At 37.6% G+C, this 13227-nt stretch overlaps 1 protein-coding gene across 2 annotated transcripts in view; it reads right to left on the minus strand.

Moving 5' to 3' along the window:
• LOC134795476 (dopamine receptor 2) overlaps positions 1-12658 on the minus strand; it is an 82914-nt gene extending 70256 nt beyond the window's left edge. For both annotated transcript variants that reach the window (XR_010144818.1, XM_063767332.1), the window contains exon 1: positions 11165-12658. Coding sequence is in view for 1 of the 2 variants with exons in the window: in XM_063767332.1 (XP_063623402.1) it covers positions 11165-12411 (1247 nt within the window). In the remaining variant the exon portion in view is untranslated. The remainder of the gene's footprint in view (positions 1-11164) is intronic.
• Positions 12659-13227: the final 569 nt, after the last annotated feature.

The following is a 13227-nucleotide window of genomic DNA, read 5'->3' on the forward strand; positions in this document are numbered from 1 at the left end:
CTCTCAATTAGAAATGCAATGGATAGTTGTTTGGTCGGATACCGGATATTCGGCCCGACCGTCGGCCAAATATTCGGTATCCGACCGCCGAATCTTCGGCCGGCGGAACAATAAAAAAAATAAAAAATCATTTATTTCAGACCTTGGTCATACACTTACACCAAAAAACTAATTAACTACAAACTAAATTTAACAATACCTACATTTCGGTTTTTAGGTGCGCATTGTGCAGGTTTTAACCTGTTTCGTGGTGAACATTGGCGCGGACTCATTTCTATGTTCGAAATGAGTAGGTACCTACGCGTGCAAGTGAGTGGATGTTTAAATTGTTTTGAAATAATAAACGAGTAATGTACAATATGACCGTGACTGTTTCTTAAATCCAATTTGTTTACTCTGAAATCAAGCAAAGTTACTATCCGGTATCCGGCCGGGTATATTATTCTGAGGTTCCAAATATCGGTACAGTTGTTTAATTGTTGCTTAATTTGGAGATTGACCCCAATTTCATTTCTGATCAAATCGGTCGATTTGATCATCCCGTCTGGACTTCACTTAACAGCCGTAACACATTACCGCGCCGTTCAGGGTCACGGTGCGCCAAACCATAGCCTGATGTCATGTAGGTATGTATAATGTACTTAGTCCAAAATTATGTTATTTACTAATTATGTTATTTATATGCATTAAACGTTAAATCTGAACCAATTCGATTACTATTCTATAGTGAAACACATTCAGCTTGACTAGAAAAAGCGCGGCAAATTTAAAACATGTATAGCGTTAGGTTTCAATAGCGCTCAGAGACCTGACTTTTATCTCGATATCGTAATTTTCTAGCGACAAATCCATTATCTATACAAAACTGTCGCAAAAATGTTATCGCTTGTATATCGTGGTACAGGATAGGATGGAGCCATATACTTTACTACTTGCTTGCAAGTATCGTAATTAAACAGTGCTAAGTAGTTAAATACGCGCAATGTATTTTTATGTCATAAATAATGTATTTATTTAATGTTAATTTAGTATTAATTATAGTATGTATATTGTTTTATACACAAATATGAATAATTGTAGTTAATTTACCAATAAAACATAATTTATACGGCCACAAATAAAATATTAAATGCTTCTAAAGTCTGTTTGGTTATTTCTACATGGAAACGAAGTCATTTCAAATTATAAAAACATTAACTGAACACCTTATTGCCGCCTGCAGTCACCGCTCGCCGCTCAGCTATCCGCTGTCGTTAATACCACGGCCTTACGTTTTATGACACTGAGTCGCGTCAGGGGAGCGACACGGTTCGGTGCGCTTGCGTTCAGTCGAGTTTTGGAATATTACTGCAAATTTTTGTTGTTTGTTAATTTGTTGGTTATTGTTGTTTGTTAATTTGTTGGTTGTGGTGTCGACTTTTATTGCCCTAGTCGCCAAATGATGTTACTAGTGAAATTTTAACCGACACCACACGGTAAAAATAAGTTTAACAATAATTACTTAATTAAAAATCGAATAAAAACGGTATTTCTAATGCACTTATATTTTTTGCTATTCAATTAAAGAGTACTAACAAAATCCTAACTCAATTAATTAGTGCAAATATTTTAAGGTTTGCGATTCCTGCTCGGCCTTGCGTCGCAAGGTGCCCGGTACCAATGTATTGCAGCATTAACTAGAAATGCTTACTTTGGGGAACATTAGCAACTGTCGTTTTTGATAATTACATTTTAGTGGTGAGGGGTGGTACTTAAATGACCGCTATTGAAACCTAAAGTTTAAACTTATAGGCGCGAAGATTTGATTTCCCTAAGAAAATTTTAATTTCGCGTCTTTTTCTGCTATCAAATTGGGTGTGTGTCAGTATAATAGCCCTATATAATTGGCCTATTATTGTATTAAATTTAACGCGCACGCAACGACGGAAAGCCTGCAATTACGTAAAATTTACTTTCTTATTTACAGCACTCTTGCCCAGATTAAAGCTGATAATTAGTTCGAATCTAGTCTCCTATATTTTTTACGTTCACTGGTACATATGTTTTGACCGAGTAAATAGTAAATATACTAAATACTTTTTTAAATATTCGCGCTCGGGGCGATGGAAGTTTCATCGTTCCGTCGCCCCGTTCCATGCAACGACCAATCGCGTTAGCTCGCTGGCTCGTGCGCGGCAACTTTAAAGCAACGATAACGTTTTTGATGGTTTTTTGTGTTACGAATCATATTTCAAGCCGATTTTTACAGTATTCGATGAAGGAGAACTCATAATAAAAATCCCATATGATATTGATCTATTACCATTTTTAACCAGGCAATTAATGCACAACCCCATAAAACCTCCCATACGGTATTATTTAGTGTACGATTAAATTGCAACGCTTGTACTTATTGTAATTTGGAAATAATGAGAGAAAAAATAGCCTATTACCATTTTTGAGGACGGAAATATACTGAATTTAATAATAACCGTAGGTTACTTACTTTAAATGTAGGATACAGAATTATTTTTTGTGTGATTCATGCTTAATGTCATAAAGCAAATATTTCTCTATGAGTATAAATTTAAAAAATGTTATTAATATTTTTTACAAACTTTCTGTGATTTTTTATATTTTTACATTTTTTTTTAAATACCTAAATGTAATATATTTATTTGGATTATGTGTCGACGTAATCACTAGATTTATTATCTGTCCCATACACCGAAAATTTCAGCTATTACTAATTATTTCCATTCCGCCATACTAGCCGAGCGTACCTTTCTTGGCCTATTATATGCGAAGTGTAACTTTGCTAAAGGTTCCTTTGGGAAATGAAACTATTGCGATAAGTTTGTTGGGAAGTGAAATTTGGCGAAAGGTATTTAGCCCAAACGAAAGTACACCCCCCTATTGACGTATCTTAAAGTCTAATCGGGCCCCTTCTTTGTTTAAAGTTGTATTTTTGCAGTTATTAAAATTCTTAGTGTTTCTGTGTTGTAAGTTCATCTGATTTCATATGTATTTGTATTAATATTATTCACATGTATATGTATGTTTATACTTGTGTTTTATTAATGATTATATATATTGTGTTCGTAAAAGTACCTAATTGTTTGATTAATAGTATATGTTTTACACCAAATAAAGCATTTCTTTCTTTCTTTCTTTCTAATACCACATGATCTTGCACCGCCTACAATTTATTTGCTTTGCCTAAGGCACCATTCGCACGACAGCTTAAAAAGCGTTGCGTTAAAACCCGATGTTGGCGCTTTTTTACCGTTTCTAATATTTGTGTTCATATGAACACTTAAAAATCACTTGTGAGTCGTACTGCCACGTACGCATCTCAACAAAGCCATACTTTATTTGCTATTACGATGTATTATTTGAATATAGCTTGAATATTTCAGGAATTAGTAAGCATAAGTTGACATTTTTAAGGTGAAACTAATAATAATTTTGACAGTTGATACCAAAAATTGACACTTGACAGCCAACTGACAGCAGTGCCGGCGCTTTTTTAACGCTTGTGAGAACAGATACACGGAGTTCCGTATGATCAATTTAACGCGCGTCGAAAAAGCGGGGGGGGGGGGGGGGGGTATCTGGTTGCTGCTGTTAGGGCTGAACACTTGGAGCCTGGATCCCGCGGGCCGGATTGGAACGCTGTCGGCGGAGCGGATTGGAACGCTTCGCGGGCCGGGGTCTGGAGAGCGCTGCCATAAGGCATTCAAGTTAGGTAATGACCTCAGTTCGCCTTTTATACGTAATGTGTTTTCTTTTGTGCAATAAAGATTAAATAAATAAATGCTTAGTTAGCATTAGCATTAAATGTTTTACTTTAAATGGTTCTTACGAGGCTAATCCAATAATTGTGTCTCGTCGTCCGGCCCAATCGACAAGATGAGCTCCATCCGACCAACTTTAAATGGATTATCGGAGGCGTTGGAGAAACGCTCGAGGCTTCGCCGCTTTTCAACAAGATTATGATCAGAATTTGCCTGATAAAATTAATAAAGAAAATGTGGTCCTCACTTTTGTCTTAAGAACCTCAAGTGTTTGTTACCTTGCGGCCTAGCCAAGGTGACGATCGCTTGCGCTTCGCCATCGAATCGCTTTGTACTTACGTCTCTCTATCACTCTTATGAGTGTGATAGTGACGTTTCGTTCGCTACGTAGCGATTGGCATGTTGTCTACAGGGCCTTGTTTGTTATCGTTTAGTAGATTTTAGATACCCTCTCAGGGAAGCGGCAGCAAAAACTATCTCTGAAATTGTTCAATAAAAATAGGTACCTTTTAACAAAATATGTTGACACTTTTAGAAGATTAACTCTTGTTTGCGATACCTACCGTGCAAATCACCTTTCACATCGGATTTTAAGGGAACTTAAATTGGTAAAAGCTAAATAAACTGTACTTAAGCCTAATGGCTTACCCCTGGACTCTGAACACTTTTAGAAAAACGTATCATACGCTTACTTACTATGTCGCTGTTACAGTTACGTTAAGTAAAGGATGGGATTAGTTTAATACAGAATTTGATCACTGTGAATCTACATTGAATATTAGGCACCGTAGGATCAAGCAGGTTGTATTGTTTTAGTAGGTTTGTGCTCTGTGCAATAGTTAGTTTCCAGAAGTTAAGTAGATCCGTATATCAATAATTTATAAATGGGGCGGATAACATTGGATGTAAAGATATGGGTATATTTTGCTTCACTTAAACAAATAGTTTTGCAATAAGATTGGTTAACTGTTTTCTACCATATTTAAGTTTTACGTGAATTACGCTTATATATATATATATATATATATATATATATATATATGTATAATATTTCATATTTCATTAACCGTGTATTTTGTAGTTTTTAGATATATTTTTATATGTAACATGTCTGCTAGTTTTAAGGTATTTATCTATGGACCACCAGTTGCCTGAAACAAAGATATTTCTATTTTTAATAATAAAACTACAATTTGGAATAACCGCCCTAATTTCTAAAAGTTGGTAAGTAAAACGAATTAGGAAACCTTTGTTAACTAATAAACATTTGTTGTAACAACTAAATTGCGTTAGTCAAGATTAATTGTGGATTTAGGCTAATTGTTTTTTTCTACACCATTTGCTTCAATTGAGGTTGCGTGCGTAGAAAATAAAATCAATTATTTACTAAAACACTGCCGTAAGTACCTATAAATGGTTGTAATGGAATTAAATGTTACGTTTGTGATATTAGGCCGCTTTCACAATTGCGGAACGCCGTGCTAACAGTTAACTATGTATAACCCAACGCCAACCATTGACAAAACACGTCAGATATTTTGTACTATCATGCATAGTCGGGTCAAACCGGCATTTGAATTTTGACAGTGAGACATATAGTCCGACAAGAAATTGTAGAAAATTATTGAGGGCGCCACGTCCTACGTAACTGTCACATTTTTGACGTAAAATGCTTAACGTCAACTTCAACATTTATTCAGCAAATAGGCCACAAGGGCACTTTTACACGTCAACAAACAAGCAAAAATAATAACATACATCAACAAGTTTATAACATACAACTAACTGCAACTAGGTACCAATTCAAACTAACGTATTACAATTACATGAATGAATGAATGAATGAATGAAAACATTTATTTTCAGGCAACTATTGGCCCATAGATAAATACCTTAAAACTAGCATACATATTATTATATATATCTTAAAACTAAAAACACAATTATGGCTGCGATGCAGTTCGCAACCCCGCAGTGTCAGGGAGCCGGCCGCGGAACCGCCGGAACTTGACACCCTTCGGCCAAAACTCCTCCTTGGTGAAGGTCGCTAGATGTTCAGTCGGAACGCTCAGCACAAAAGAATTAAAATTCACACTGTGTCGAGATTCCAACTTCACGACCCTCAGGATGAATCCGGACTTGGCTCGTACATACTTCACGATCTCCTCGACCTTCGTAAGGTAGTGTAATCGGGACACATACAGCAGCGTCGTCGGTGTTGCAGGACGCAGCAATTGGTTAGGTCCAGTCGGTGCGGTACCGCACTGATTCGGACGAGCTGACTTCTTTCTCCTCTCCACCTTTTTGAAGCCATCTCTGTCGCATCACGACTCTCTTAGTGTCAGCTGTGACCGATCCTTGTGAACAGGTTCACGAAGGCTCTGCACCCCTTTCTTCGGCCGCTGCTTAGACTTGGACACAGCAGGCGGCTTAGCGGCAGTGGCAGCGTAGGAACGTTGTGGGGTCAACGTACTCTCGCGTGACGTGCGCGTCTCCGGTGACGTAGACGGGCGGGCGGCGGGGCGCGGGTCGGCGGTCGCCTGCTCAGCAATCGCCGACGCATCCAAATTCGCGGACTCGAAACCGCCGATGGACGCATTCCGCGCAACGTGACACACGGCTATGCTAGAGTTATCTGACCTACATTCCGAACTAGCACTTCGTATTAACGCTAATTCAGAACGTAGTTCACTGATGGTATTATTCGATACCTCCAACTTAGCCTGCATTTCAGCCAGACTGTCCTTCAGGAAAATGATATCCTTTAGCAGCCTGGAAACGTCAACATGGTCCAACGAGACGACAGGTAGCCGATGTAGGTCCTTCGCCACGAAAGAGGGCATGTTTGATGAATCGGTCCCCTTGAACACCGAGATGATGTCCCGTAGACTCTTCACGCCTCCATCTCTTCGTCGTGATGGCATTTCGTCGGCTTTGCTGAGCGTCTGGTAGAGCAGCGCCTTGCTACATGTCCTCATCCTGGAAGCTGGACTTGCAGATCTGCACGATGCTGGTCTCATCCAAAGTCACGGTGGCATTTTGAATAAATGCCACCGTGACTTGACAACTTGTGATGAAGTCATAGCGGGTAAGCAGGCAGCGGCTATTGCCGCGCGGTTCGCGAATTTTAAAATTCGTGCAGTGCACTACGGCACGACCGCTTCCGGCCGCGCATTGCAACGCAATTCAATTCGTATTACAATTACTTAGAGATGTATGTATATGGTTTCTTAATGTCGAATTACATAAAAAAAAACTATAATAATAATATAAAAAAATACAGATACATAAACACAAAACAAATCTATAATATTTAGAGGTGTAAATGTCTCTAGGTGTCAGCACTATAAGATTATATAGTTTATCAAATTATCCTTAGAGATGAATAGAGACCCTATTCATCAAAATCCAAGAGTCAAAATCCTGTATAATTAACACATTCATTAAGAGAAAAGAAACATACGAGAGCAGAATGAGGCGTCTCACTGTAATGAAACTCAAAAATAAAGTTACTAAGTATAATAGCTCGTGTTAGCTTAAACAGACCAGTCTCCACAAACAGCACCCGTTCACGAGTATGACGTCAGCCATTTTTTAAACATGGCGACAATTTAGTATGGAATAATTTTAGATCCATTTTATTTAATTTCTACTTTTTTATGTCGCACTTATAAAGGACTCACGCTAAAACAAAAAGAATCAATCACATTATATCTTAAATATGTTATTTTTCCGAAATACTACAACTGTGTAGTACCTACCATTTTAATGTTTGCTTTATATTAAAATACACAGCGTAATATTAAGAAAACTTAATTAATCTTTCGATTTATTTTCTGGTTTGCGCTCTGTTATTACCTTTACAAAATGTAAATTAATAAAACAACTAAAAAGTCTCTAAAAGTGAGCCAGTAGGTACTGAATTTAGCAAGGCAGATGCGATTATCTTGTTTCTTGTAACTGCAGTCCAGTCATAAAATAAAATTAGATTTTATATAGGTAATTAGAAAATAACGTACTTTTTTGTAATTTATACATATAACTGCATCTTTCCCTCATAGCTTACTATGATATAAATTAATAAAGAAAATAAATAAACTTCCACACTCACTCGAGCAGCTTTGTTCGTCTAACTCCTTTATACTGCACAAGAAATTTTCTCATTTACGATATATTCATTTATAGCCCCATTATTTTCAATGCCTGGAGTTTATACCCTGTTTTAATTTTATCGGTTCGACGCGACAGGAATTATTTTCCATTGTCGTCGATTTTATTTAATTGCTGATTCGTATGTTATGTTATGATTATGAGATCATTGCTCACTTATTATGCTACAAACACCTTTTTTTATCTAGGCTCAAAAAACACACATCACATGAATATTGGAGGTACAGGGAGCCGATTTTTGAATTCCGATCACTCGATTTCGGCACTCGAAAATCGGTGGAAAACGGAGAAATGAAAATTTTTGAAATACGGGCGATTGAAATTGGGAATCGAGAGGTATTGACCACTCGTTTTCAATTCTATTAGTAGAATTTAAATGCCTAGTAGTGGAGATATTATTGAACGAAATATACGAAATCGAGCGGTCGACATTCAAAAATCGGGCCCCAGTGTTCCGAATAGGAATTTTATCCTAAATATGTGCACAAGAAGAACACCATTTTTCTTGAAATAAATACCTAATAGTTAAAATTAATAACGTACAAGTATTACATATTTTACTACAATGATGGAGGAGAAAAAAAAATCTAAATATAAATAGGTAGTAAAATAGATTATGTGAACGAATTGCGATACCTACCTAAAAATGCTTTTCTAATAATACTATTTGAATCTCGTATTTAGAAAGATGTCCAGAGAGGGATGTGCAGATACATTTTTGATTGAAGAAATGTCACTTTTGACACTGACATAATTATCATTATCGTATCGGAATCAGATCGCACAACTAAAACTCGAATTGGCCCGTTAGTTACCATTGATGTAGGTAAAAGGATCAATGGTAATTGAGGAGAGTCTTTTCAAAAGGGCTTATTTCTCACTGAACACCATACAAAAATAAGCCCTTTTGAAAAGACACTCCTCAATTACCCATGTCACAAAATCGGCGACATGGTCGGATTATGTTTCCCTGGCTACTTTATATTTGATATTCCTCTCTGACATGTCTATTAATAAGTCACGTCGTATATTGCCTTTTTTGCCACAAAGACTAAATGCTTTCTGAATGTCAACGGATGAAAAAATATGATGAAACTGAAGTGACACATAGGGGAAAATTTACTGCGGTCGAAATCAAAAGTGACATTAAGTGATTTATGGCGACATCGTGACTCGGTCACGATTCTCAAACACAAAGAGGGCAGAGGTTCTCCCTAATTGACGGTTTCAAATTTATTGTCACTAAGTAGTGACTTAGGTAGGTACTTACCATCCTGCTTGCGCTTATGGATTGGTAAGAGAGTAATAAGTAGGTACATATCTATGCACTGAGAATATTATAAGTACCTATTGATATTTATCATATTTTTAAATTAACACACAGGCCAATTCGAATGTACACTGACAACAGCAAATTTTAATTTTGGTTTATTTGAACGAAGATTTTGATTTTTGTTACGTATTAAAATTTTGCAAGCAAACAATGGGGAGGATAAATCGGGGCTCCGAGAAGACAAAAAGAGTCAGTGATAAATTTATTTTTGTATTTAAAAATAAGCCTTTAAGTTGGTTTATTATTTTGGTTTGGTTACCTACGATGGAAACATCAGCCTGCAAACACGTTTGAAGTGGGCTTCACTGCTTAAGCGCGTGGAAGAATCTCTCAAGATAGGGTGTTCGTATCCTCGTAGGCGGAGTTGTTAGGCGAAAGGGCGCGCCTGGCTTCAGTCCGCAGTCCGCACTTCAAGTTTGGAACTCGAGAATTCTCGAGTTCCGGTAATTTTTTTCTCGTCTCGAATGAAGCCAAAATGTTCGAAAGTCTCGAGTCGAGCAAAAACCCTAGCCTAGTTTGAAGTGATATTTTTCAGAATAAAGATGAAATGGGACAAAAGTGTAAAATTTTTGTTTAATGCAAATCGCAACACTACATTCTAAAGGCAAAGACAAGAGTGACAAAAAACACTCTTTTTTATTTTATTTTATGCTGAAAAATCAGGCTTTTGTATTAAAAGATAATTATGGAATTGTACACTAATTCGAGTAACCAAGCTGAGAACTATAAAAAAAATACGTTTCAGTTTTCCAATATCTAAATGAATTGTGCAGTTGGCTTTTGCCGTGACGAGGGTAATAAAGTTACCGCGATACTCCACGGTTTTTGCACGATTTATTCGAACTGAGTGGAGTGGATGTGTGTTTTGTTAATGGTTGGCAATTTCAGAACTTTAATAAATTGATGAAAGTTGTTAGCGGTACAAAATTCGGATTAGTAAATGGATGCAGCAGGTTGTTACTTGTCCAAATGTACAATAAGTAGGCCGTTGGATTATTTAAATAACTATGTAATTGCAATTCACGTGAATGCGGTTAGTTCATTTGTAAACTATTGGACGTGTTTTAAAAGTTTAAGATAATTCGAGGTATTTTTTTATGATTTATAAAAAAATGCTGTTACTCACTTATAAAATGGAAATGTCATATGTTTAAATTATTTGTACTGGGTCAAGACTAGATCTCAGTTAATATTGTAATAATTAAAGTGATTAATTATTTTACCTAAATAACGTCTAATTTATCAACAAAAGTTCAAAACAGAAATACGGGTATGTTGTATCACCACCTGGCAAAAATGTGTTTTGACATTTTGCTGGGACATCAGTCTTACGCCAAGACAAGTCCAGTGTAACCTACTGCTTCGAAACGTCAGAAGTATTCGTACAGGTAAACACAATAAAATAAAAATAAAATAAAATTAATGATTTCTTATAATGTTAACTCGCAAATTATTTATAATGTAATTTAATAATATGGCTGTATATATTTTAGAAATAAGGTTTGAATTATTCTGTGACATGCATGTATTAATATAATGTAATTTAATGTTAATTATTGTAGTATGTAAGTGCTTTGGTCTAGAACTGTAAACTTGCATATTTGGAAATAAATAAATAAATAAATAAATTCGCGATAGATCAGTTAAGAATTTATGATTTAGATTTAAAGTACCTATAGTTCACGTAAATATAGCAATTAACCAACAAATTTGCAATATCTTTTAACATAAATTGTTTATGTAAACAGCGTGTAACCAAAAAAAATTAGCTACCTATAAGATGCTCTTGGGCTGTGATGTAAGTAAATGATTTAATTGAGTATAAAGTTGTCATTACAAATACAGGTATTTAACAATAGGTTACCCTATACATATGTAAACTCACCTACGAAAATCTCTGCTCCAACAGGCGTAGATGACCGGGTTCATTGAAGAGTTGACCCAGCCTAGCCACGTGACAATCATGTTGACCACCTCTTCGTGCGCGATGCACGCCGAGCAAATCCCCGATAGCAGGTTCACCACGAAAAATGGCAGCCAGCACACTATAAATACTCCCATCACTATTCCCAAAGTTTTTGCTGCTTTCTTCTCTTTCGCGAATTTGGCCAGTTTACGCGACAACGAAAAGTTTTTTGGCAAATGTTTGCCATGAGTGGCGACGTTCGTGAGGCGCGTGGAAGAACGAGACAGGCCGTTGTTTTGCAGCGCCGTGAGCGGCTCCTGGTCCGCTTCCTCTGGCGTGCATACGCCGTGGCAGGCGTCGCTGCGCTGACGCACCGTGCCACCACGGTGGATTCTTAATGTCAACTCTAACTCGCCACTCGGGCGCATTATCGACTTAGTGCCGATTTTCAACGATCTCGTCTGAATAGTCGCCGCACGATAAATGCGATAATAAGTGAACACCATCACAAACAGAGGCAAATAAAACGATATTGTCGATGAGAATATAATGTATCCTAAGTTTTCCGTAAACGGACACTTATAATCCGGCACTTCCTCCAATCGCACGGCTCGCCACCACGCAATAGCGGGAAACGATATAGCCCCGGAACATACCCATACGGCCGCAATCAGGAAAGCGGCTTTCCGTCCGCTCATTTTCATTGGATATGTTATGGGGTCAGTAATAGCCCAGTAGCGGTCAAGAGAGATCACGCACAAATTAAGTATGGAAGCAGTGCTAAATAATACGTCTAGTGACCGCCAAACGTCACACCAATCCACTCCAAAAAACCAGGTATGCTCTAACACTTCGTACATTGCCGAAAATGGCATTACTACTAAACCGACGAGACAATCCGCGACTGCAAGGGACGTCACGAAGTAGTTGGTGGAGGTGTGTAGGTACCGTTCCCTCACGACAGCTAGAATAACTAGCATGTTGCCGAACACCGTCGTCATGGAGAACAGGATCAAGAAGCTAACGAGTAGCGCTCGATCTTGGAGCAGCTTAATATAGTCGTCCCATGTATCTCCGCTCGTAGAGTTCAAGCCAGTGGCGTTTTCGAAGGTGGTATTAAAGTCGAGGACTGCGTTGTAAGTAGTTGTCCCGAAATCATACTCTGGTCCTTTTAGTATCTCCAGTTGGCCTCTTGCCACTAGTATATCCGGATCGCTGGCATTCATATTTTTTCATTAATTATTTCCTAGCTAGGACCATGGTAGGTGTTTATGTTTTCCTTGTTTCGCTCGCAGCCATTTCGAGATTACATTCTTGGCAGGCATTGTATTTGCGTATTCGGAATTCTGGCACATATTTCGTTGGCATATTTTTTGCCCCTGCAGCTACAGCTACGTCTGGCCACACTGCAACAGAAAGAAAATATATGGTTATTAAGGAAACAAATGAATTTTGGTAAAGTATCTACATCGGGCGCACCTATCAGGTGCATCGGGAATCGTTAAATGGTAAATAGTCAAAAATTTATATTTTAAACAAAGGTTGGTGCAAACCCATAACAGACTTTTTTTTGTAAGGAAAGGGACATCGTGATACTTACTCTAACCCTAACGCTAACTTGTACGCTACAGTTGCGAGATATGAATTTGGGTAAGTAAGTAAAACAACTTATAACAGCTTCGATCCAATAAATGTCCAATAGAGTTTTCATTATAAATTGTACCTAACGTGGGATTCGAACCCACATCTTTTCAAAACCGCCAGTTGATCATCCGTCATAAAACTCATTAATGTAATCGTAACACAACACGTCACTACTGTCACTAGCAATATATTGATAAAAAATGTTAATTATATGCATACAAGTTCACTACCTGCGCCTAGCTACGCGCTACGAGCATAGCGTAGTGCGTGGCTTGGCGCTACGAGCGTATCCGTGACACGGTTTTATCCGTTTGTAACTAAAAGCCCACGCACAGAAAACCCGCCTAGCGGGTCGCTGGACATTTGCTTATTCAAAATCGATAAACTTCTGAATTTGA

The sequence above is a fragment of the Cydia splendana genome, chromosome 1 (genome assembly GCF_910591565.1).
Source record: "Cydia splendana chromosome 1, ilCydSple1.2, whole genome shotgun sequence".
NCBI lineage: Eukaryota > Metazoa > Arthropoda > Insecta > Lepidoptera > Tortricidae > Cydia > Cydia splendana.